General features: G+C 42.1%; 1 protein-coding gene across 2 annotated transcripts in view; it reads right to left on the minus strand.

Moving 5' to 3' along the window:
* Nucleotides 1-24,246, minus strand: part of CPAP (centrosome assembly and centriole elongation protein) — a 73,787-nt gene that overhangs the window by 44,834 nt on the left and 4,707 nt on the right. For both annotated transcript variants that reach the window (XM_073583107.1, XM_073583108.1), the window contains 6 exons: nucleotides 22,775-22,898; nucleotides 16,387-16,632; nucleotides 13,644-13,734; nucleotides 12,482-12,587; nucleotides 7,741-9,253; nucleotides 5,905-6,037 (listed from right to left, as the gene is read on the minus strand). In XM_073583107.1, coding sequence (XP_073439208.1) covers nucleotides 5,905-6,037; nucleotides 7,741-9,253; nucleotides 12,482-12,587; nucleotides 13,644-13,734; nucleotides 16,387-16,632; nucleotides 22,775-22,898 — 2,213 coding nt within the window. The remainder of the gene's footprint in view (nucleotides 1-5,904; nucleotides 6,038-7,740; nucleotides 9,254-12,481; nucleotides 12,588-13,643; nucleotides 13,735-16,386; nucleotides 16,633-22,774; nucleotides 22,899-24,246) is intronic.

The following is a 24,246-nucleotide window of genomic DNA, read 5'->3' on the forward strand; positions in this document are numbered from 1 at the left end:
ATACACTGAGTAAGAACTTGAGTTACTATTCTGCATAGATGCAGAAATATGGTGCCAGGGAATATATTTACATCTGTTCCGCTAGTTAATATGGACATAGTGGTTACTACTGTCATAGATTGGCTGTAAGAGCTGTCAATCATGGGGAGACGTATAAAAGACTTCCGAATGCGGTGGTTCCCGCCCTTAGAGAATAGGGCAGCACGGTGGCTCAGTGGTTAGCACTGCAGCCTTGCAGCGCTGGGGTCCTGGGTTCGAATCCCACCAAGGACAACATCTGCAAGGAGTTTGTATGTTCTCCCCGTGTTTGCGTGGGTTTCCTCCGGGTACTCCGGTTTCCTCCCACACTCTAAAGACATACTGATAGGGAATTTAGATTGTGAGCCTCATCGGGGACAGTGATGAAAATGTGTGCAAAACTGTAAAGCGCTGCGGAATATGTTAGCGCTATATAAAAATAAAGATTATTATTATTATTATTATAAAGCCGGTTCCCCCGGCGAAATACGCTTCAGGGTCATTTCCTCAATGACATTGGTCTCAAAATATATGGCACCAATTGCCTAGCCATCGCATGCTGTCCTCACCTCCGCTAGATCTCGGATCGAGATGCAGGAATAGCGAAATAGGGATTGCGTGGTACCTTCATTGCTGCAAGGTCTCTGGATATGAGACATGTGCAATGAAGAGAAACCAGCGTGGAATGGCAGCACACTTTCCTCCAAATTAAACACACTTACAGAGAGCGGTGCAAATCGATCCACTTCAGTGTGTGCCAGCACAATTGACATAGTGCTCCGAGGCACAGTGCTGACGATCTCCATGACATACAAATGACAGAAAAAACTGACGGCACATCCTAGTCTGAATAGGTACAAAAACAGCTTACATATCAAAATAAGGAAATGGTTGCACTCAATTGCATTAAGGCATATCAAATATGAAATGTGAATAGCATAATGGCTTTTGGAATTTAGAAAAAACATATGAGATACTTAGCACAAAATTTGGCCAAAAGATGTGAACCCATTCACCAACGTCAAGGTGATCTCATTGACCGGGTCCCTATTCTAACTGCCTAGTGTGAACTAACCTCTAGCTAATAACATGGTAAAGCCTGTATTTATAGGAAGATAGGAACCAAAATGTGATTGGATGTAATTAAAATCACAGCTCGATGAAGGGCGGAGTAATCAGTCAGAACGCTAACATACAAATGACAGAAAAAACTGACGGCACATCTAGAACTAGTCTGAATAGGTGCATACCAAAAACAGCTTGCATATCAAAATAACATGACATATATCGAATGCACACGGCACTTTTGTCATTTTTGTAGTTCTGCTGTAATAGTATGGCTGCAATGCCGATGTTCTCCTAAGTGTACACTGAATTGGAGACCACCGGCATTTATTTGCAACTTAATCAACAGCCTCTACTCACATTTGCACCTATATGTGCTACAATGTGTTATATACTGTTGCTGCAATCCACTAGCCCATATATTATAATGGGAAAACAATAATGATACCAATTAAATCCTAGTGCTCGATACATACATCGATTGATGTATGAATATTTTAATTAAATTTGACAATTTTATATATGAAATAACGTATAATTTTTAATTCACTTTCCCCTTTCCGTTCCCTCTTTCTAATAAAAAAGGAGGGAGTCAGAAGTAGACAGTCCCTGTAATTAATTAAAATTTGTTTGGACAGTGAGATGAATTAAGATCCAGTAACATATCAAACCTTGCTCCCACTCTCACGTTGGGGAGAGAGTGACAACTGCAAAAGGGGAAGGGTGGGGGGAGGGGAAGCGGAGAGGGATGGGGGGAGGTGGGTGGGGCGGATTTGTAGAGAGATGGGGGTTTTCATGCTGTTTGACCGGGTATGATTGGGACCACAATGTAATGATGTTACTTGATGATGATGGATTGTTCTTTCTAATGCACAATGAGTAACCGTACTGTTCGGATGTTAAGTTGGAATGTGCGTGGTATATCTGATAAGGTTAAGAGGGCGGCTGTTCTGAATCATATCAAATCCTGTGAACCTATGATCGCGTGCTTGCAGGAGACACATCTCACTAGAGACACTATGCACTGGTTGTCAAGAGCCTGGATGCTAAAGACATATCATTCTACTTATTCCTCGTACTCCAGGGGGGTGTCAGTCCTAATACACAAAAACACACATTATGAAGAGCTAGAAGTGCATGTAGACAGTGAAGGGCAGTATGCTTGCAGATTGTTCGGACACAAAATGATTTTAGTGGCTTTATATATCCCTCCACCTTACTCTAAAAAGAAACTACAAGCAGTACTGGAACTAACGGGCAGATGGGGGGGGAGACTCCATTGTTGAATATGGGAGATGTTAACAACACTATGAATGATTATTGGGATAAAGTAAGACCGGCAGGTACGGAAGCTGGACAGGACAGGATGACTGCCTTTGGTAAGTATGTAGGGGAACTTGGGCTGGTAGATCTGTGGAGAGTACGAAATGAGGGTAAGAGGACTTTTTCATGTCATTCGGCAACACATGGAACACTGTCGAGGATAGAACTGGCTTTGGGGGATACCGCTATGGACGGGATGGTGGGGGAGGTGGAATACCTACAGAGGACTCTCTCGGATCATGGTCCTATGGTGGTCACGCTTCTGGTGAGATCTGCTCAGGGTCAGAGGGGAGGTTGGCGTCTTCACCCGACGTGGCTTAAAGTGGTGGACATGGGTGGCATAACCAAAGAGCTAGAGCACTTCTTCCAAATGAACGAAGGGAGTACTGAGGCCACAACGGTATGGGATGCCATGAAGGCGTTTATGAGGGGACTTTTTATAAGTGAGATTGCGAGGTGTAAGACCAAAACTAAATTGGCAGATCAACAAATAAAGGATGACCTGACAAGAGCGGAGGCAGACATGATTTTGGCGCCAACGAGTGAAGCTCACAATAGACTAAAATTGGCTCAGGAGGCAGTTGATAAACTGCACATGATGCAAGCTGAGAGGAAAAGGGCATTTCAGCAAGCCCAATTCTTTGAAGAAGGAGAGAGAGTGGGTCACTTGTTGGCGGTGATATCTGCGGCACAGAGGGAGTCTTCCAGGGTGTATAAACTGAGAGATCAAACAGGGGCGACTCTGACAGACACAAAAGACATACTGGAGGTCTTCAAGGCATATTACATGGCACTGTACACTTCGAGAGCACGGGACACAGAGGGGGATGTGGCGAAATTTTTGGAAGGCATTTCACTACCTAAATTGTCTGAGGAAGATAGGTTGAGGTTGGAAGAACCTGTGAGTGTGGAGGAGGTGGAATGTGCAATACTGTCTATGCCCAATAACAAATCACCGGGAGCTGATGGTCTACCTGGTGAGGTGTACAGGGAGTTAGTGGAACTGTTGGCTCCGAAATTGAAATCTGTGTTTGATGAGGCTTTAGTGACAGGGGCACTGCCGAGATCAATGGAGGAAGCGGTGATAGTAGTTCTGCCGAAGGAGGGAAAAGATCCCATGGATGCAGAGTCGTACAGGCCCATTTAGTTGTTGACAACGGATGTCAAAATACTCGCTAAGATCCTGGCCACCCGGCTCACCGGGGTTGCACATACCATTATACACGAGGACCAGTCGGGTTTTATGCCTAACCGCTCCACGGCTGTTAACTTAAGAAGATTATTTCTTAATATGCAACTGCCTGCTGATAATGGTGGCAGGAGAATAGTGATGTCATTGGACGCTAGGAAAGCATTTGATAGCGTGGAATGGCAATACTTATGGAAAATAAGGGAACTGATGGGATTCGGCCCCGCGTTCATGGCCTGGGTGAAGTTATTGTACTCATCCCCAAAGGCGGTAGTTAAGGTGAATGGAGAACAGTCCGGGATGTTTGACTTGCATAGGGGCACAAGGCAGGGGTGTCCACTGTCCCCGCTATTGTTCGCGGTGGCAGTGGAGCCCCTGGCGGCCAAGATCAGAGCTGAGAGGGGAGTGGTCGGATTTAAATTTGGGAAGCTGGAAGAAAAAATATCATTGTATGCCGACGACATCCTGTTGTTTTTGGAAAGTGCAGGAGAGACACTGGGGTGCGCGATGGATGTAATTACACAATTTGGGTGCATTGGAGATAAATTGGCACTGGAGATAAATTGGCACAAGTCTTATGTCATGGCTGTGGATAGAGCAATAGAAGCGGAGGAGATAGATGAGAGGGGGAAACAACTCCAGCTAGTTTCACAGTTTAAATACCTAGGGATATGGGTAGCTCTTCCACTGTCACGATTCACTGGTCTGAATTTGGTTCCTCTGCTAGAGAAATTTAAAGGGAAAATAGGTGCATGGTGCAAATTGGCTTTAACGGTAACGGGTAGAACTAACCTGATTAAGATGGTCCTTATGCCACAACTAATGTATGTTTTGCACAATTCGCCGATATGGCTACCCAAAAAACGGTTTCGGGGCATTGATTCTATCTTCAGATCCTTGATATGGGGCAAAAAGCAGGCACGGATTAAATTTGGAACTCTGCAAAAAGGAAAGGAAGAGGGAGGACTGGCCGCACCAAATCCATGGGTCTATTTCTTGGCAGTACAGGGCCAGCATGTCAGGGGATGGAGAGAGCTCGATTGTGGAGGAGCAGCTCACCGGGTGCTGGTACATGTGACGGGGAGACGCCCACTTATCCAGGGTCTAGAGGATGGTACCTTTAAGAAACTGGGAGCACCATATCCTACCATAGGCATGATTCAGAAGGTATGGGACACCATTAAAAGGATCAGAGGGGTGGATGAGCTGACTTGGTACTCACCGGTGTGGGACAATGAGCATCTGCCGGAACTTAATAAACTGCGTCAAATGGGCAATTGGAAGGCGAAAGGAGTGAGATATGTGTGCCAGCTGCAGAGTGGAACGGACCTGAAGACCTTTGAGACATTGAGAGAGGAATTTGATTTGCCTTCGGTATGGGGGTTTCAATACTATATGCTTCGACATGCTTGGAGGGCACAGTGTAGATTGGGAGCCATGACAGTTCAGGGCGACATTGTACTAGACTTTGTGTGTATGAAGGGAGGGACGAGGGGAGTTATATCGAGCATATATCATGATCTACTACACTCCTATCTGGGGGACAATCACCTCACTGCAAAGAGTAAATGGGAGAGGGAGGTGGGTACCCTCACAACAGAACAATGGGAGGCTATTCTTGAATATGTCCCGAAGATCTCTCTAAGCGAGCAGGCACGGCTCTCCCAATTATATGTAATACATAGAACATACAAAACACCGCTGGTCCTATTCAAGGCGGGCTTGAGGGGAGACTCTAGCTGCCCTAGATGTGGCACAGACCAGGCCGGACTGTTACACATGCTATGGTCGTGTCCGCGGCTGGTGGCATACTGGCTGGTCGTTATCAACAAAATTGGGAGAGTTTATGCATGTACGCTCGACAGGAATCCAGTGCTGTGTGTTTTGGGGGAGGTGGATGGGATACCTGTCTCAGAACATTACAAAGTGGCAATAGCGAGTTTGCTGTATGTGGCACGCAAACTAATAGCACGAAAATGGAAGGATTCAGAACCCCCCCACTAGGAGGGAATTTATTGCTCAGACACGTACGGTAATGCATTTAGAGGAAAGCATTTACAGGCGAAGGCATGGTGAAAGAACTTTCAAAAAAATATGGTCCACCTGGATGGCGGTGATATGATTGCTAAGACTCTCAAGTATACCCGGCATAAGGAGTATTGGGGGAGGGGGGAGGGGGGATGGCTTTGATTGTATTACTACAAGATATGTGAATTGTTACATGTATATTGATATCCACTGTTTATTGTTTAAAATCTTTTGAAACCTAAATAAAAATAACTGGTTTAAAAAAAAAAAACATATCAAACCTTAGAGTCTCAAGAGTTTTTTCTTTGTCTTCACGAAGTCTTGCCAGGGAGGCATTTTCCATCTTGAACCTTTCAATTTCCGTTTCTAATTCAACGAGCTTTTCCTTCAAAAGTTGAGACCGAACTGCGTCTCCTGGAAAATAATAAGTATATTATAAGGTAAAAGACATACCATAAGTTAATTAATAATAAGGAATGAAAATTACATTTACTCAATACCACGTAGGAGATCAGCAGTGAAAAATAAACATTCAAGAAAAGCATAAAAAAGAAAAAACACTTTCCCATAACAGCCAGTCTATACGTCTAAGATGTTAAATAAAGAAAGCAAACATTATAGGGACAATTAGTAGAGAAAATACTCTGTGATGTTAAAACTTTACTTGGCCTCCTTAATATATAATAAATTATAATAAATTTTATTTCTATAGCGCCGACATATTCCGCAGCACTTTACATTTCGGAGGGATTTGTACAGACAATAGACATTACAGCATAACAATCACATAGATTATAACAAATACCAAGAGGAAAAAGGGCCCTGTTCGCAAGCTTACAATCTATGAGGAAAGAGGTAGACACAAAAGGTGGGTGGTAACAGTTGCCCTGATTGTATGGACCAGCCATAATGTTAAGTGTGTAACAGTACAAAGGGCTAATGGATGCATAAAGCATGTGGGAACATGATGCGGGGAACCTGGTTATGGTAAAACTTTTGGCTGTGCCACACAGGGATAGATTGGGTTAATGTGTTGAGGCGATAGGCCAGTCTGAATAAATGCGTTTTCAGGGCACGCTTAAAATTGTGGGGATTGGGGACTAATCGTATTGACCTGGGAAGTGCATTCCAAAGAATTGGCGCAGCACGTGTAAAGTCTTGGAGACGGGAGTGGGAGGTTCTGATTATTGAGGATGCTAACCTCAGGTCATCAGCAGAACGGAGGGCGCGGGTAGGGTGGTATACTGAAACAAGGGAGGAGATGTAGGGTGGTGCTGAGCCATGGAGGGCTTTGTGGGTGACGGTAATAAGTTTGTACTGGATTCTGGAGTGGATGGGTAGCCAGTGTAATGTCTGGCACAAGGTAGAGGCATCGGTGTAACGACTTTTGAGGAATATGATCCTGGCTGCAGCATTCAAGACAGATTGGAGGGGGGAGAGTTTGGTAAGAGGGAGACCGATTACAAGAGAGTTACAATAGTCGAGACGAGAATGAATAAGAGAAACAGTAAGAGTTTTTGCGGCGTCAAAAGTAAGAAAAGGTCGAATTCTAGAAATGTTTTTGAGGTGCAGATGACAAGAGCGAGCCAGTCATCGAATGTGGGGGGCAAAGGAAAGCTCGGAGTCAAGTATGACCCCAAGACAGCGGGCATGTTGCTGGGGAGTAATAGTGGAACCACACACGGAAATGGCAATGTCGGGTTTGTGCCAATATTCAATTATTTTGCGCTGCTTTCCTGCTTTGGATATGAATAGCTCAGGACTGGCGCAAAAGTTTTGATAAACTAATTTTTTTATAAGGATTGTCGAGGACGTGACCAATGATCTAGAGGCTAGGTCATCAATATCAGGACGGTGGGGGTCTGATACCAGCACCCCCACAACCAGCTGATATCTGTTCCAGAAGCAGCTATCGTGGAATTAGAAATTTTTTTACATCCAATTACTACTGATTAGTGGGGGTGCCATGTGTCAGATTCTCCGCAATCGGATAGTGAAGACCTATCCAGAGTATAGGTCATAAAATGCTCATCCTGGACACCCCCATTAAGCTTAAAACCTGCAAAAGAAAACGGTCACCTTCGATATAGTACTAAAATTAGTTCCAATATTCTTACCATGACCTTCTTGACTTGATGTGGGTTTGGTTACACTCGATCCATCAGGTTTTCCTTTGGGCTTTAGCGCTGGAAACAACTTCATAATGAGATCTGAAGCTGGTGGAGTATCTGGTGTACTATTAGTTGCAGCTTTAAGTGGGTCCCCATTTTTTGATGCCACTTTCCTTGTGATGGCTTTGTCCAGGGCATCTGAAGGACTGTTACTGGTGTACTCAGATGGGATAAACTGCTTAGTAGCAAAATTACTTTCATAAACACCTTGCAAACTCTGCACATTTCCAAGGTCATCCCACGTCCGTTCATCATCAAACACTATTTGACTCGAGTCCGAGGATGAAGAATCATCATCACCTTTACTGTCTGCTGCCAGTAGTGTTTTCTCCTTACTGTCATTACCTTCTCCATCTGACAAGTCTAGATCAAAATCCCGGCCATTACCGTCTCTATTAAGCCTTTTAGAAGGACCCTCAAGGTGGTCAGTGATAGGGCCCTCATACTTCACGCTACCATCACTGTCTAAATCTTCATTTTCACTGGAAATAGAATTACTATGTTCATCCCCTGACGATGCATAGTCCCCTTCACTTGAAACCAGGTCAGAAGTTTGAGATTTTTTTGCTTCCTTACTAGTCCTCTGTAACACGGATGAGTTTTTTCCACTTTGATCAGGAAGTGCAGCATTAGGAGCAATTGTTGGCAATGACCCTTGCGCCTCCATTTTTATGAATAACTTTCCCCCACTCGTAGTCCTTGCAGAATTACCCCCCTTTTCTGGCTGCTTTTCTGCAGATTTAACTGGTGTAGATGATAACCTGCGGCTGTCAGTCTGAAAATTCTGATCAAGAAGTTTTTGGACAAAGGAAGAGTTGCTGGAAAAGGAGAGATCCTCTGCAGCTTGCTCAAGAAGTAAAAACTCATCTAATTCATAGTGTTCCTTCGTCTTCTCCTTCTCCCAATTTACCCCCCGTCTCTGAAAGGAAATTTCGAAGGACATCTCTGTGAGGTCGGCCTTTTTTGAGCCACCATCGTGTACCTTATTGACCGGTTTGCTTGCTGCAGTTGACTTTGTGCTCTCCACATTTTCTTTATCAAGTTCGAGCAGACTTTTTCTCTCCAAAGTAACCTTACGCACCCCACTTACAGGAGTTTTCTCTCCTGGCTGTCTGGGTGCAGTGCTTGAGGATACACTATGCTTTATGTTATGGCTTTTAAGGATGGCTTTTTTCTGCGTTGCCTCATTTTTCTCCCCTGCAGGTAGAACTGTAGTTTTAGTTGATCCTGACCCAGTGTCGGATGTCGGATCTTTGCTTAATGGTGATATTTTCCTTTGAACGTGAACTTTCTCCACTTTATGGGGAATGGGGACTTCTCCGACCTTCTGGGGATTTGCTTTGTTTTCTTGATGTTTGATTTGTTTTTTAGGTGCATTTTTAAATCTAGCAATCCCCTCGCCTTTACGAAGGAAGGGTCTTTTAACAGCAGGTTTACTTTTTGATTGTTCTTCGATGGCCTTTAGCATAAGACGAAGTAAAATATTAATATCTGGACATTTTACGTTCATAGATAGAAAGAAAAGAAAATAATGATATGGGCAGTACAAATGTAAAGGACCATTAAAGTAAATCTGTCATCATGTTTTAGCAATCTCATCTGAAAGAAGCATAATGTAGGAAAAAAGATCCTGATTCCAGCGATGTGTCACTTAGATTATTGAGTGCAGCAGTTGTGAAACAATCAGTTTTTAGATGTAGCAGAGCTCAGAAGCTAACCCTGCCCACACCCCTTATTAGCAGCTTTCTGTATACATTGTATATTGACAATAAGTTGCTAATCAAACTGGGAGTGGGATTGGACCAGGAGGCATGTGGGCACAGAGTCCACCAATGATAATCTCCTGCTGATAAAACACTCATTGTATTGAAACCGCACAGCCTAATAAATGACATATCATTGAAATCAGCATCTGAGCCCCTACCTCATGGTGCTCTCACATTACATAAAAAAAAAACCTGCTGACAGATTCCCTTTAATTACATGGCTTCTCTTAACCCGTTCCCTGCCATTGTTGTAATTATGCAGCAATAACTGGACACAAACAGAATGTACAACCTTTCGTACTGCTCCCTGTATAAAATAGATTGGGAAGCTGCAAACGGCATTGGGAATAAGATTATGTCTCTTTCTATATGGCCATCAGTAACATCCTGGGATGGTACAGGAGCTTTTCTTCGTGTTATCACCCCACTTTCTAGCCAGAAAAGATATGTGCTCTTTTTCTATCACATCCAGACTTTGCTCACATCTGGTTCAACACATGATTGAAACTAACTGCGCCTGGTGGACCAAACTGACTACAATGGTGGTCATCTTATTTACTGGACCAAACAGCACAGCATTCAATCATTTTGTGTATCCCATTTTTGTAGATTCTGTGATTGTAGCTCTGATGTAAATGTAAACAAAGCGTTAGGAAGCCCTATCCTTTTTTTTTTTCTACTGGCACATAATTCATCCTCTGCTCATACCTGGGACATTTGGCTAGTTGGCATCAAGTGTTTTAAAGGGGTTCTCTGAGCTATACATACGTTTCTACAGTACCGCTATCTCACTGCAGATTGGTGTTGCATTTTATATCTTAGCACTACAGTGGGGAAAATAAGTATTTGATACTCTGCCGACTTTGCAAGTTTTCCCGCTTACAAAGAATGGAGGGGTCTGTAATTTTTATCATCGCTACGCTTCAACTGTGAGAGACAGAATCTAAAAAAAAAAAACAGAAAATCACATTGTATAATTTTTAAATAATTAAATTCCATTTTATAGCAGGAAATAAGTATTTGATCACCTACCAACCAGCAAGAATTCTGCCTCTCACAAACATGTTAGTTTTTCCTTTAAGAAGCCCCCTTACTCTGCACTCATCACCTGTATTAACTGCGCCCGTTTGAACTCACACTCCAACCTCTTCACCATGGCTAAGACCAAAGAGCTGTCTAAGGACACCAGGGACAAAATAGTAGACCTGCACAAGGCTGGGTTGGTTCTACAGGACAATAGGTAACCAGGTTGGTGAGAAGGCAACAACTGTTGGCACACTTATTAGAAAATGGAAGAAACACAAGTTGAGAAGTATGGTTGATTCTGAAAAAGGTCAGGAATCAGCCCAGAACTACATGGTCAACCACCTGAAAAGAGTTGGGAAGACAGTTGCAAACATTATCATTAGTAACACACTATGACTTCAAGGATTAAAATCCTGCAGGGCACGCAAGGTCCCACTGCTCACGCCACCACATGTGCAGGCCCATTTGAAGTTCACCAATGACCATCTATATGATCCAGAGGAGGCATGGGAGAAGGTCATGTGGTCAGATGAGACCAAAATAGAACTTTTTGGTATAAACTCCACTCGGCGTGTTTGGAGTAAGAAGAAGCAGGGCTGTGGAGTTGGAGTCGGTGTCCATTTTGGTAGAGTTTGTGTAAAATGGACTGACTCCTAAAATATATATAATAAACTTGTACAGTAGTACAATGCAGGATGTGCTGTAAATCTTTTCATAAGAATTTGGGAAAGTTATGAAATGTCTTATAAATGTCTGTCCTATTCCTGATTGCTGCGCTTTACATATATGCTCAGTAGTGACCACTGCTGAGGAGTTGGGAGTCAGACGTTTGGTTTACAGACTCCACAGCCCTCAGAAGGATGAGTACAACCCCAAAAGCACACTCCCAACCACAAAGTATATTGGGGGAAACATCAGACTTTGGGGGTGCTTTTCTGGAAAGGGGACAGGATGACTATACCATATTGAAGGGAGCCTAGATGTGGTCATGTATCGTGAGATTTTGGCCAACAACCTCCTTCCCACAGTAAGAGCATGAAAGATGGGTCGTCGCTGGGTCTTCCAGCATGACAATAACCTAAACCCACTGCCAAGGCAATTAAGTTAGAATTTCAAGGTCCTGGAGTGACCTAGCCAGTCTCCAGACCTGAACCCAATAGAAAATATTTGGAGGAAGCTAAACTCAATGTTGCCCAGCAGCGACAGTCCTGAAACCTGAAAGATCTTGAGAAGATCTGTATGGAGGAGTGGGCCAAAATCCCTGCTGCAGTGTGTGCAAACTTGGTCAAGAACTATAGGAAACGTCTGACCTCCGTAATTGCAATCAAAGGTTTTGTCTCTATATCGGATATTAAGTTCTGTTTTGCTATTGTATCAAATACTTATTACATGCAATAAATGCAAATTAATTATGAAGAAATCATAAAACGTGATTTTCTGGATTTTTTTACGATTCTGTCTCTCACAGGTGAAGTGTACCTACTATAAAAATTACAGATCTCTCCATGCTTTGTAGGTGGAAAAACTTGCAAAATCATGTGTGTATCAAACACTTATCTTCCCCACTTTAGGTTTCATTTGTATAGGTCAAAATCAAGAGCTTCCACATGGTCCCAGCTGCTAAGGTCAATTTGGTCAGTATTTTACATCAGTATTTGTAAGCCAAAAACCAGGAGTGGAACAATCAGAGGAATTGTATAATAGAAACACGTCACCACTTCTGGATTTATCACCCACTCATGGTTTGGCTTACAAATATGGATGGAAAATACTGAACGTGTGAACGTGGCTAAAGAGCAGCTTATCTCCAAAAAGAACAAAAGACCCACCAAGTCAAAACCCAAGAAGACAAAGTGAAAATTAGTTTACTATGAAATGGGCCTCATGAAAGTTACCTGCTGCAGGTTAGCTTGTTTCAGTCTTTGTTCTTCAATCGTCATCTGCTCCTCCAGTAACTGTTCAAATGATTTCTTTCTTTCCTTGATGCTGGACTCAATGGGCCTATAGAAAACAGACTGCTGCATCCTTACAATAGAACATTGAATATATTCCTTGGTTTTACATGTCCGATATTGACGGTCCATCTAAAGGTCATCAATTTGAAAGATCTGTTTGGGTCCGAACCTCTGTCAAATCAACTGTGTGAAGGGACTTTGGTGATTGCTGTGACTTCAACTCACAGTCATACATTTAATACTGACTGTGTCCAGTATAGTAGCACTGTGTTTTGACATCTTAGACATCAATGGGTAATCCATCAAATATGTGATATTGACAGCAGAGAGTGACTGTCCAAACTAATAAAAGGTGCCAGGTGCTTCATGGCGGGGCCAATCATTTATATATATACCTTCCCACCTGCTTGGTTCCCATCTATCTCCACCCTTCTCTTGCTCTGGTGGAGATCGAGAGAAACAAGCAGGTGGCCGGACTTAGTTTGATCAGTCTTTCTATGTTGATAGAGTCCCTTTAAGGTCAATTTACAAGAAACAATGCACAGCATTATAACATGGCTAGAAGCTTGTTTGCCGGTCACTGGCGATTTAACCCTTTAGTGACGGAGTCAATTTTGACCTTCATGACCAGGCCAAATTTTTTAAATATTACCACATAAAGTGACACTGATCAGAACTCTGAAACGCGTCGTTTTCCTACCGTCGTTGTTTTCCTTCCAGTATAAGTAAATCCATCTCTTGTTGACGGATACAGAGGAGTGCCGCAAATAACTTACTTTACTTTTCTTTCATCTATTCTATATTTTGCAAACTTACTATGTTTCCGACTACAAGAAAATCCTATAATAAACCAATATATCTAACTGCTCCGTGAGTGATAACTAATTATATTAATCTTCAAACTCAAAAGATGGCAAGTTCACATGCATGCAAGTCTCAGGTTAGAGGTGTCTTTTATATACCATCATATTAAAAATCATAGCCACCGTCCGCGCAGACAGCATGACAGGTGGGACCCTAACCAGCATAAATAGTAAGAAGAATGACAGATACACCGCTAATTATCTCGGCTTTCCCCCTCCCTGGGGGGTAAATCACTCACCTGTCCTCCGCATTTTTCTTATTGTGCAGTTCTCGCAATACCCGGGAGGAATCTTCTCCCCGTGAAGAATCTTCAGATTCTAAATCATCACCTATAATAATATTATCTCATGAAAGGGATTGTGCATATTGGGTTTTTGTTTTTTTTACTTAAAATGTACGGTATGTACTTTGTGCTAAAATCATTTTTACAATTTGGGTTTCATTAAAAATGTTTCACCATGTGTTGTTTACAGGCTCTTTACTTCCTGCGCATTCTACTTTGATGTGGTCTGTGCTCATACTGTACATCAGCTGAGAGGAGCTCAGTAAAAGTCTTAGAAGAAACAAATACTCCTTCAGAGTGATAAGGTGGGCCAACTTCAGGGGATGGAATACACAAAAAAAAAAAAAAAAAATGAATTGGACGGGGCTGTATGAACACATGGGGCACAAACATTCTGTTACACCCATATTCCCAATAAAATCGCATATAGACTGCCAATCGCTGTACGTGTTCTGTCTCACACTGTGTTCCTTTAATTTTACAATATATTGGCAAAACCAAGACACTCCGTAAGAGTATGAATTCCCTTTGTGGCTACATTTTTTTTTTTTATCCACTGTTCATTTAGCATTCATTTTTTTCCAGATTTCATTACTTATATTTTACATAGTTTATATAGTTATCTTATCTATTCTGACCACAATAAGAACACACCCTTACTAGTCATTACCATCATTTATCTGTTTATTAACATAATGAGATTATTAGAAACACACAATACTTTGTTACTCCTTGATTGCTCATCATTTGTGTCTTGCTGGGGATTTTTTTTGCTTATAAAAGAATTTTATACTTAAACAGGATATGTCATCAATGTCTGATCGATTGGGGTCAGACAACAAACACCCTCACCGATCAGCTGTTGTTGGTGTTGGCGGCTGGAAAAACTCACTTGCGGAGCTGGCAGTCTTCTCACAGCGGTCGATGCTTGGTACGGCACATCCACCTCCCATTCAAATCAATAGGAGTCGGACGTGTAGTACCACTATCAGAAGACGGAACAGCTCTCCAAGGGACTGTTTCCAGACGGTGGGCACCACCATCGATAACAGCTGATCGGCGGGTGTTCCCAGTAATTTCACAATTGAAGTGTTTTCCATATTTTTCTTCAAAACAAATTTCTAGAAACACTTCCTATTTTCCACCAACTCCTACTCCTCACATTTATCTTACGACTTTCTCAAGGTCAACAGTTTCCTGCTTTACATTTCTTTCTACAATTCCTTTACACTTCAATCCTTATTCCTTTTCAGCTCAACCTCCCTACTATCAAACTCCATATCTTCGCTTTTTTTTTTTTTTTTGGCAATGAGAGAAAAAGATAAAACTTTTATTCATAACTACTCTTTCTTATTTACTCAACCACTTTATTCCTAACCTATTCTTCATTACTTTTTATAAATCTAGACTGTTCACAAAACTACGCTTTGATGCTTTTTTTTTTTTGCCCTCACTCTTCATTTCTGGTACATATATCTTTGTCATTTCACTTTTTAAAAAATAACCCTCACAACACCTTCTCTGTTCAATAATTTCCATTTTTCTGGTTTTACACATAATTTCCACATCACTTCTAATATCTATAACTATTAATTTCTGTATAATATCCTGGGGGTAAAAAAAAACAAAACAACAACTTTGAAATCCTAGAGTGGCTCCTCATTCTGCATGGCATTTTAGAAAACCACAGGGCTCACAAAAATCCATTTCAAATCGATTTTCTTCATATTATCAACCTATGCGAACCTACTTTTACCAGTTCTCTTTTCCTCTCCTCCATCTCCCTTTACATGACTTTTTTCCTCCTTCTTCCTCTCCTTTATCTTATTCATCTTTTTCTGCTGTAAACCTAACTCCCAATTCATGCATTTATCCGCATAGGACACCAAGGGCGCCACCTGTCAGCGCGATCAACACTCTCTCACTCTCTAGTTTTGCCTCTTTAACTAAGTTTGATCCCCGTGCACTCAACCGCTTTCTGTCTCCCTATTTTCAAATTCAGTTCATTTCCCTTTTTCTCCTTCCGTCCTCCCCTCATGACACTTTATACATTTCTTCCTCGTCATTTCTTTTCTCCGTGCCATTTCCTCCCTATTTTTGTGAACGGGTATTGCAACCCCTGAACGAGCGTGTCCTATGCCACTTGGCGCCCATTTCAGACTATAGATGCCTTTATATGACAGTTTGTTACCGGTTAGCTTTTAAACTTGAAAAAGACCAAAAACGCAGCCACGGCGTCGAAACGCGTCGTTAAATAAAAAACCCTCTTTGTACAGCTTTAGCAGCAAGAGCTTTCCCTTCAGCCGACTGGCAATTGTTATGGAGGTTACCATATAACCCTGCAGGTGAACGATACCATTTTTTAAAAAATATTTCTCTCCTTTAATAGGCTCACCCTACTGTGGGGTCATTTTTCACCTCCACAGAACTTCCCGAAAATGGGAAAACTGATAGATATCAGTTATCTCATTCTGCAGCCAGCAGTAGACAATGTAATAGAATGTATATAGAAGGAAAGCAGTGGAATTTAATGAAACCCAATTCCAAAAATTATTCTTACACCAAAAGATACGCATTCAATAAATCATTGCCCCAAAAGGTGGAAAACACATAACTATACATGGTGTATTATAGACACATATACTATCCTCAAATATTTATTGAATCCCAAGACAAAACAAGGCTGAATTTTACTTACCGGAGTCATCTTCAGCGTCCTCCTCATTTAACAACTCCTCTAGCGTTTTGGACTTTTCAGGACTAAGTTCTCGAACAGAAACAGAAGGCGGCCTAGATGGACTTCTGTCTTTGGCAAGCAGTTCCTGCCTCATGTAAGCAGAATCTCTGGGGATGTTTCCACGGACAGGGGACATGAGGCGTGAAGGATGTTTTTGGGACATTGAGCTGCCAAGTTGGCCCGATATGAGGCTCTGCTGCTCGTGTTCTGTAACAGAGGAAATTTTAGTCAATTTGACACATTTTATACTGAGTCGTTGTCAGAAAACAGTGTTCTGGTAGTTAGAGCGTTTAGAATACTTAAAAAGACATTGCTCCATTTATCTCGTTGCCCCGTTACATCCATATGACCTAACAGGACACTTGGGCAAGAACTGACTCTGGAAACAACTTTTATTTTTACATTTTTTAAACCATATCTTTCCTATCATAAATATGCAAATTGTCTCTTCAGAAAGGAAGAGGACTTGAACTCCTATACCACCACCTATAGGAAGCAGTGAATCCTACAAGTCAGTATCGACCCTTTAACAAGCATTTCAGTACGACTTAAGACAAAAGCCAAATCAGAATCTCAATTTGCAGACATGGCATTTCGGGGTATTGCCCCTCGTCGGTGCAAAGGATGAGATCTGATTTGGCCAAAATGAGAGGGATCTAAGGGGTAAGGCTTCTCCTTGTGGAGAGTGACATATCCTAATCCACCAAAGAATCAAAATAAAGCAACATTGCCATTACTGTAGATGTAAAAAACCATCTACACCAGACCTGGGCAAAGTGCGAGTATTTGGGTGTTACGGTGCGGCCTGTGGATTGGGACAGCCAAAGGGCTGAATTCAGTGACGTCCCGCACCACGCAGTCGCCTCCTTTGCAGCTTCTACAATTAATTTTTTTCTAATTCACAGTACATTGTGGGAAATTGTAGGGACATCATACTGTGTAGGGTTTTTTTAGGGTACATACTGCGTAGGGGTGGCTGTGTGGGGATATACTGTGTGAGGTTATAGTACTGTGTGGGGACATCACACAGTTTGGTGGGCTTTGTGGGGACATCATACCGCATAAGAGGGTTTGTGGGCAGGGCTGTGGAGACGGTATCTATTTTGGTGGAGTCAGTCGGTATAAAATGGACCAAATCCTAAAATATATAAAACTTGGGAACAGTAGTACAATGCAGGCTGTGCTGTAAATGTTTTTAGAATAATTTGGGAAAGTTGTGAAATGTCCTATAAATGTCTGTTCTGTTCCTGATCTAAGGATCTGGGCTTTTAGTGGAGGCGAATCTGTGCTGCCCATTATCTACATGCTTCGTAGTGATCAGCACTGTGGGGTCAGGAGTTAGGGAAATTGAGGAATCGGAGATTTGACTTACTGACTCCACAGCCCTGTTTGTGGGGACATTATAGTTTTTGAGGGGCTGTGTGGGGACTGTGAAGGGCATCATTTTGTGTTGTGAGCTGTTGATTAGGGTTCAAAAGCTAAATAACTGGAGCAGAATAATTTGCTGCTTTATGTAAACTTTATAAGAAGCAGTAAAGTTTATGGTTTTTATTAGCTGCTACAAGTAAGAACACATGTATTAACAGTAGCAGAGAGTCACTCGATTTAAAGGGAAGGTGCCGCAATTTTATATAATTTGCAAAAAAAGAGTAAGTAACAAAACATGTTGTTTCAGCAAATGTTGTACTAACTAGGATTTATGGTTTGTTTGTAATAATGTTTTAATATAGCCACTGGGCGCTGCCATCTTGATTTGCAGATCTGTGGAGGACTCATACAGTCTGCAAATATGGCCGTCCCTGGACATAGGAGACTGTGGTCGGTTCCCAACCCCATCTCTAACATTGCTGCGTCATTAGCAGTGAACTGGGCACGCCCCTGTGGGCTGCACCATTCACTGCTGTAGGTGTGGCTGGGCGCCATTTTACTGTAGCCCAGTGCTATCTGCTGAGCACAAATTTCTGTACTCTGCTTCCTGCTCCACTGTCCTCCTGCTCTGTCTCCGCCTCCTCACACACAGCTCCAGTGATCTCCGGTAATCTGACACCTTCCCTTTAAATTTCATCACTTAATCTTGAGCAGAATTATGTAAAACAACAATAATAAGCAGATTTAAGCTTGGTGGGTTGGATTGGCCTCCACGACAGTCACAGTCTGTGATGAGGCCCCTTGGGAAAATTAATTCCTCAACCCTGATCTACCTTTGGTGTATAAAGTGTCTATGCAGGCTTATTTTATGCCATGGCCAAACACAAACTCTGCAGTGGTGTTACTCTCTTCAATAAGTAGGGGAGCAAAGGATAGGTGATGAGTCTGATCAGTCGAAGTCTCATCATCACCTATGAGAAAGTGTCCAACATCCCCCATCAGAATGGAGCGCTGGACACGCAAGAGCACTGTAATAACATATTGGAACATTTCTTAGTGTGACTTTACACTGGCCAACGGTGGCTGTTAAATGACTACCAATCACTTACATGACGATGAAGATACCAGTAGTGATGAGCGAGCAAACTCGTTACTCGAGTTTTCTGAGAATGCTCGGGTGTTCTCCGAGTATTTTGGGGGTGCTCGGAGATTTAGTTTGTGTCGCCGCAGCTGCATGATTTGTGGTTGCTAGGCAACCTGAATACATGTGGGGATTTCGTAACAAACAGGCATTCCACACATGTATTCAGTCTGTCTAGCAGCTACTAATCATGCAGCTGCGGTGGACACAAACTAAAGCTACCAGCCCACCAAAGTACTCGGAGAACACCCGAGCATGTTCGGGAAATCTCGAGTAACGAGTATACTCGCTCATCACTAGATACCAGGTGATGGGCACACCCACGGTAGCAGATGTAATCAAATTAAAAAAGTACAAGATGATATATAAAATATAAATTTAAAAACACCACATTTCGGCTGTATCCAGCATTCTTCAAGAGGCTGGATACAGCTAAAATGTGTTGCGTTTTTAGCTAAATTGTTTTACACTTCTAGTAGTTTTTTGGCAACTTGATTACATGTGGTACCCTGGGAATGCCCTTCACCTGGAATCTTCACCCTCATTAGGTGCTGTCGGAACTCTCTTGGAAGAATTTCCATAAGCACAACGCGCCAGCTGCACCTATTGGACTTATTTCATGCATTTTTAGGAGTTGTGCCCAAATATGCACAACTCCATTAGGTTAGCAAATTCTCTTCTTTAGATTTAAACTTTTTTTTTAGCTTACTAGCTTCAGAAAGCGCCATCTTGTCTCCTTTTTCCCTTAAGGGAATTCCACTATTGCTATTCCGAGCAGTTACAAAAAAGCCGAAAGGCAGTCGTTAAACGACCTGTATAGTCCAACTGCACTTCCCATGTGCACAGAGTGATCATAGAATCGTAGAGTTGGAAGGGACCTCCTGGGCCATCTGGTCCAACCCCCTGCTCAAAGCAGGATTTGCTAAATCAGTAATAGATCGTTCTCTGCACATTGGCAGTCACTTATTCTTGGCAGCACGTGTCCTGTTTATACAAGATGATGTGCTGCCGAGAACGATGGCTTTTAAGAGAGTAAGAATCATTTCACCCAACGAACATGTGATTGGCTCATTCATTAGGTGATGGACAACCTGTTTACACTGCCAGATTATCAGGAAACGAACATTCTTAGTAAAGCTCATTCCCGATAATCGTCCAAAATAAATCCACCCAAAGGCTTCAGTGATTATTTATAAAGTCCAAGAGGTGCTGAAGTTATAATAATGTCTACATCAAAAACATTATTAAATAATTTTTCAAGGTATTACCAATGAATCATACACCACATACTAAAACAGGGTACACAAAGTAAATGTATGAATATTTACAATATTACATGCTACCATTATAATAAATCCAGTGACATTTCTGCTTCCTATTATTCACGCATTGCTATAACAACCCAAGTATAGAGTTGCAGTCACTCTGGTCTATCCGGCTAACTACACACAAGCCGTGCAAACCACAGGAGCTTCACCTGTCAATCTCCAGTGAAAACCACCAGCTACTCACTGCAGGCCTCAGGCGTGCTGTTCGTTAATTGCCAGAGTTCAGACACTATGCGTAAATCATCAGACAACACAACAGGAATTACAAAGTCTGCACAGGGTGGTGGGAGTTATATTATGCTTCCGTTGTATGCACCTTGTCATTTCTAGACCGCGAAGAATGTAATTAGCCCCAGCCGGTGATCAGACGCTTGTTGATGAGCCTGATGACTGTAGTCATCACATGAGTGACCACAAAATCGCATACATGTAGTCAAGCGACTGAACAGGGAAGAGCGGGCAATCGCTAGTGTGCGCACCGCACGCTTTCAAAATTTGTCACTGTTGCACAGAGTGACTGCAAACTTTTATTCCGAGTCCAAACAACCCCTTATATCAATTTTGTCATATGATGACATGTTGCATGTTTTTAATATCAAAGGAAAAGACTGGTCTCTTATAACAATATGGCAGTATACAGGCAAAAGCAGAAAACTAGAGCTCACCGTTGCAGGTATCCACCATCGCACAGGTTTCGGAGGTCCAGCAAGCTCCTCTGCCAAGCAAAGAAAATCCAATATAAAAACATAAGGCCGGCGTCTCAGATAAAATATTGGCAGCTTTATTACACTTTCACTAAAATCAGGTCACAAACAGGACAGTGTTCCGGTGTTGATGCATTTCGATTAAGACTATTCAAGTCGAAACGCGTCAAAACAGAAACACTGTCCCCGTTTGTAACCTGATTATAATGAAAATGTAAAAGCTGCTAAGAATTTATCAGAGACGTCGGCCTTTTGTCCTTATATTGGATGGCAGAATATACAGTTGCCTTATTGACTGTCCGTTTTAAAGAGTGTGTAATCTTTGGACAATCCTGAAGGCTCCTCTGACAATGAGCATCAGCAATTATCTGTAGACAACTGGGGATCCCACCAATAAGTGTTTAATTCCTCTTTAGTGCCATCACAGAAAAGAAAGCATTGCACACTGTCCATTAAAGACAAAGGACGGTCCATGTGATACAGGATGTCTGGGGTCATGAAAGGGGTCCTCCAAAAATGTAATAAAATTGCCCATCACATAATTCAAATGGCAGCCTATCTTAGGCTGTGTTCACATGTCCAGGAATGATCTGTCAGAATGGATCCAGCAGCAAATCTGTTGGCAAAAAAGTTGCGCAGACAGAACTTTTTAGTCCGTTTTTGAAAATAAAAACTGATCCAGGAAAGGGGATTTAACACTGAAGTCTATGGACAACACATCTGTTAATTAGCCATCTGTTGTTCTCCCATTTCTAGCATATCCATTATTTGCTTGTGGAATCCATTAGAAATAGAAGACTATGGATATTTTAACTGACTCGTTTTCCATAAACTACAAAGTTAACAAAATGGATCCAGCAGAGATCAAGAGATGAGTTTTGTTAAAAACGGACTAAAAAGTTGTGTCAGCACAACTTTTTTACCAACGGATTGCTGCTTAATTCATTCTAATGGATTATTAATGGACATGTGAACAGACAGCAGCCTGAAGATAACAGCTATCAAGACCTGTGTCTCAACTGACAGAGGAGCTCCATCATACGCACATATACCTGTGAGCTGTGCAACGGAAGAAATAAATCTTCTAATCTTCTCCTCCCTGACTGAGCACAAAGGATTTTTTATCCAGCCTCAGTCCTCATTCAGCTGAAAAGATTTATATTTTCTCTGTCATGTAGTTCTCCAGTAGCTCCGGTATGTGTGCTTACAATAATGGTCTGTTATGGAGACCTCTCGGAAGCAGCGTTTCTTCAGACGGCAGTCTGTACTGACAAGAGTAGAACAAATTTTTAAAAATTTGGTTCCAACTACGATCATCAGCGAATATCGTTTTTGCAGTATTAGCCAAACATAGCCGAACATCATTGGAGTCAATGGGAGTAGAAATGAACGAATATGTTCGGAATTGACTGTCAAAAATAAATTCGGCACGATTAAGGTATCAATAAGGCACAAATATGGCAAATTCAGATTCAGCAACCGATTCCAAACATATGTGTTCGACTCTAGTCCTGACATCACTAGGATGAGCTGCCGTTTGAATTATATGACGGAGGCTATTTGATTACATTCTTTGAGAGAGCCTTGTAGCTGCTATCTATCTCTCAGGTCTTATGCACCTGGCTGTATCACAACTTGGTTATTAATAGGCCACCCATTAAGGTACATGCCTTCTTGTGTTTATGAGGCATAAGGGTTGGATCAGACGGGTGTATTATTTTACATGACTGCCCAATTTTTAGAACAGCCATCTACATCCACCTGCGATAACTCAAGCCATATCACACGGGTAAGTTGGGGGTACATACCAGAGTATGGTGGCTGCCGAGACACTAAATTAAGCAGCAATTTCTGCTCCTCCATGAGCTTATGTAGCTGCTCCATTTGCTGCTGCTTTAACTGCTCTTGTTTCTGCTGTTGTATTTCTTTAAGCTACAAAAGAAACAAACAATGTCAGGTTTAATGAGCTGTTGTGTAATCCAGACTGCTGAAAAGATGGCAGATGCAAACAAGTGGCACAATTTACATACAAACCCAAAGGTGTGCCATCTTAAAAGGGAACCTTGTCCGCTGATTCATGCTGCTTGAATCAAGAGCAGCCCGAATCAGAGACCGCATTAAAGTGCATATTAAAACAAGAATAAGGTGTAAATGACAGCAAGCGAAAACCCCCAAAAACAAGGGGGGTGGTGGGGAAGCAAATTCATCAATGAATTGGGCCCATAGGCCACAATTCATCACACGCCGTATGGTGTAAAACACTTTGAAAAGTCGCAAAATTTTTAAACTATGTATATTTGGGCGTTTTCCTGAGTTTTGGCTGGATAAAAAAAAAAAAAACATGGTGGAGCTCGGACGATATGGGGTATGGTCATGCCCGCTCGCCTGATTCATGACAAGTTGCAGCATACTTATTAACACAAGTCTTATTCCAATCACTGACTGGAGTAAGACTTATGGTAAGGTGCATGGAGGCGCATGCCACTTCATGAAAGAGGCGCCTCTGACTTCAACACACCCCCTCATCAAGACTGATGTAAACAATGCCGGTCTTGATGAATCGGGGCCAATGTGTTTATCTTCCAGCTCCAGTGTTATTTTATGATACAAAGAACAATTACAAGCAGGTTTGTGATTACTAGTGATGTGCGAACATGTTCGGATAAGGCGTTATCCAAGCATGCTCGAGTGCTAACCGAGTGTCTTTGGCGTGCTCGAATAATAATATGTTAAGAGTCCATGCACATGCATGTCTCACAGCTGTTCGATAGCTGCAACACATGCAGGGATTTCCCACACAAACAGGCAATGCATGCATGTATTGAGGCTGTCGAACAGCCGTGAGATATGCAGTCGTGGGGACTCTTAACATTTTTCGAGCATGCTGAAGACATTCTTGGCACACGAGCAAGCTTGCTCATCACTAGCGATTATCATTTTTGTTCCTAGAGTACAATGCATAGAGTTGAAGAGGTTGTGCATCCCAGAAGAGCAAATGCAAACAGAGGCTGGGGTGTGCAGCACTGAGGAGAAGCGGGGCACTGATGCGAAATATACAGTGCCTTGCGAAAGTATTCGGCCCCCTGGAACTTTTCAACCTTTTCCCACATGCTTCAAACATAAAGATACCAAATGTAAATTTTTGGTGAAGAATCAACAAGTGGGACACAATTGTGAAGTTGAACGATATTTATTGGTTATTTTAAATTTTTATGGAAATTCAAAAACTGAAAAGTGGGGCGTGCAATATTATTCGGCCCCTTTAATTTCAGTGCAGCAA

The sequence above is a fragment of the Dendrobates tinctorius genome, unplaced genomic scaffold (genome assembly GCF_039654945.1).
Source record: "Dendrobates tinctorius isolate UK_male_01 unplaced genomic scaffold, ASM3965494v1 ptg000075l, whole genome shotgun sequence".
NCBI classification, from domain to species: Eukaryota; Metazoa; Chordata; class Amphibia; order Anura; family Dendrobatidae; genus Dendrobates; species Dendrobates tinctorius.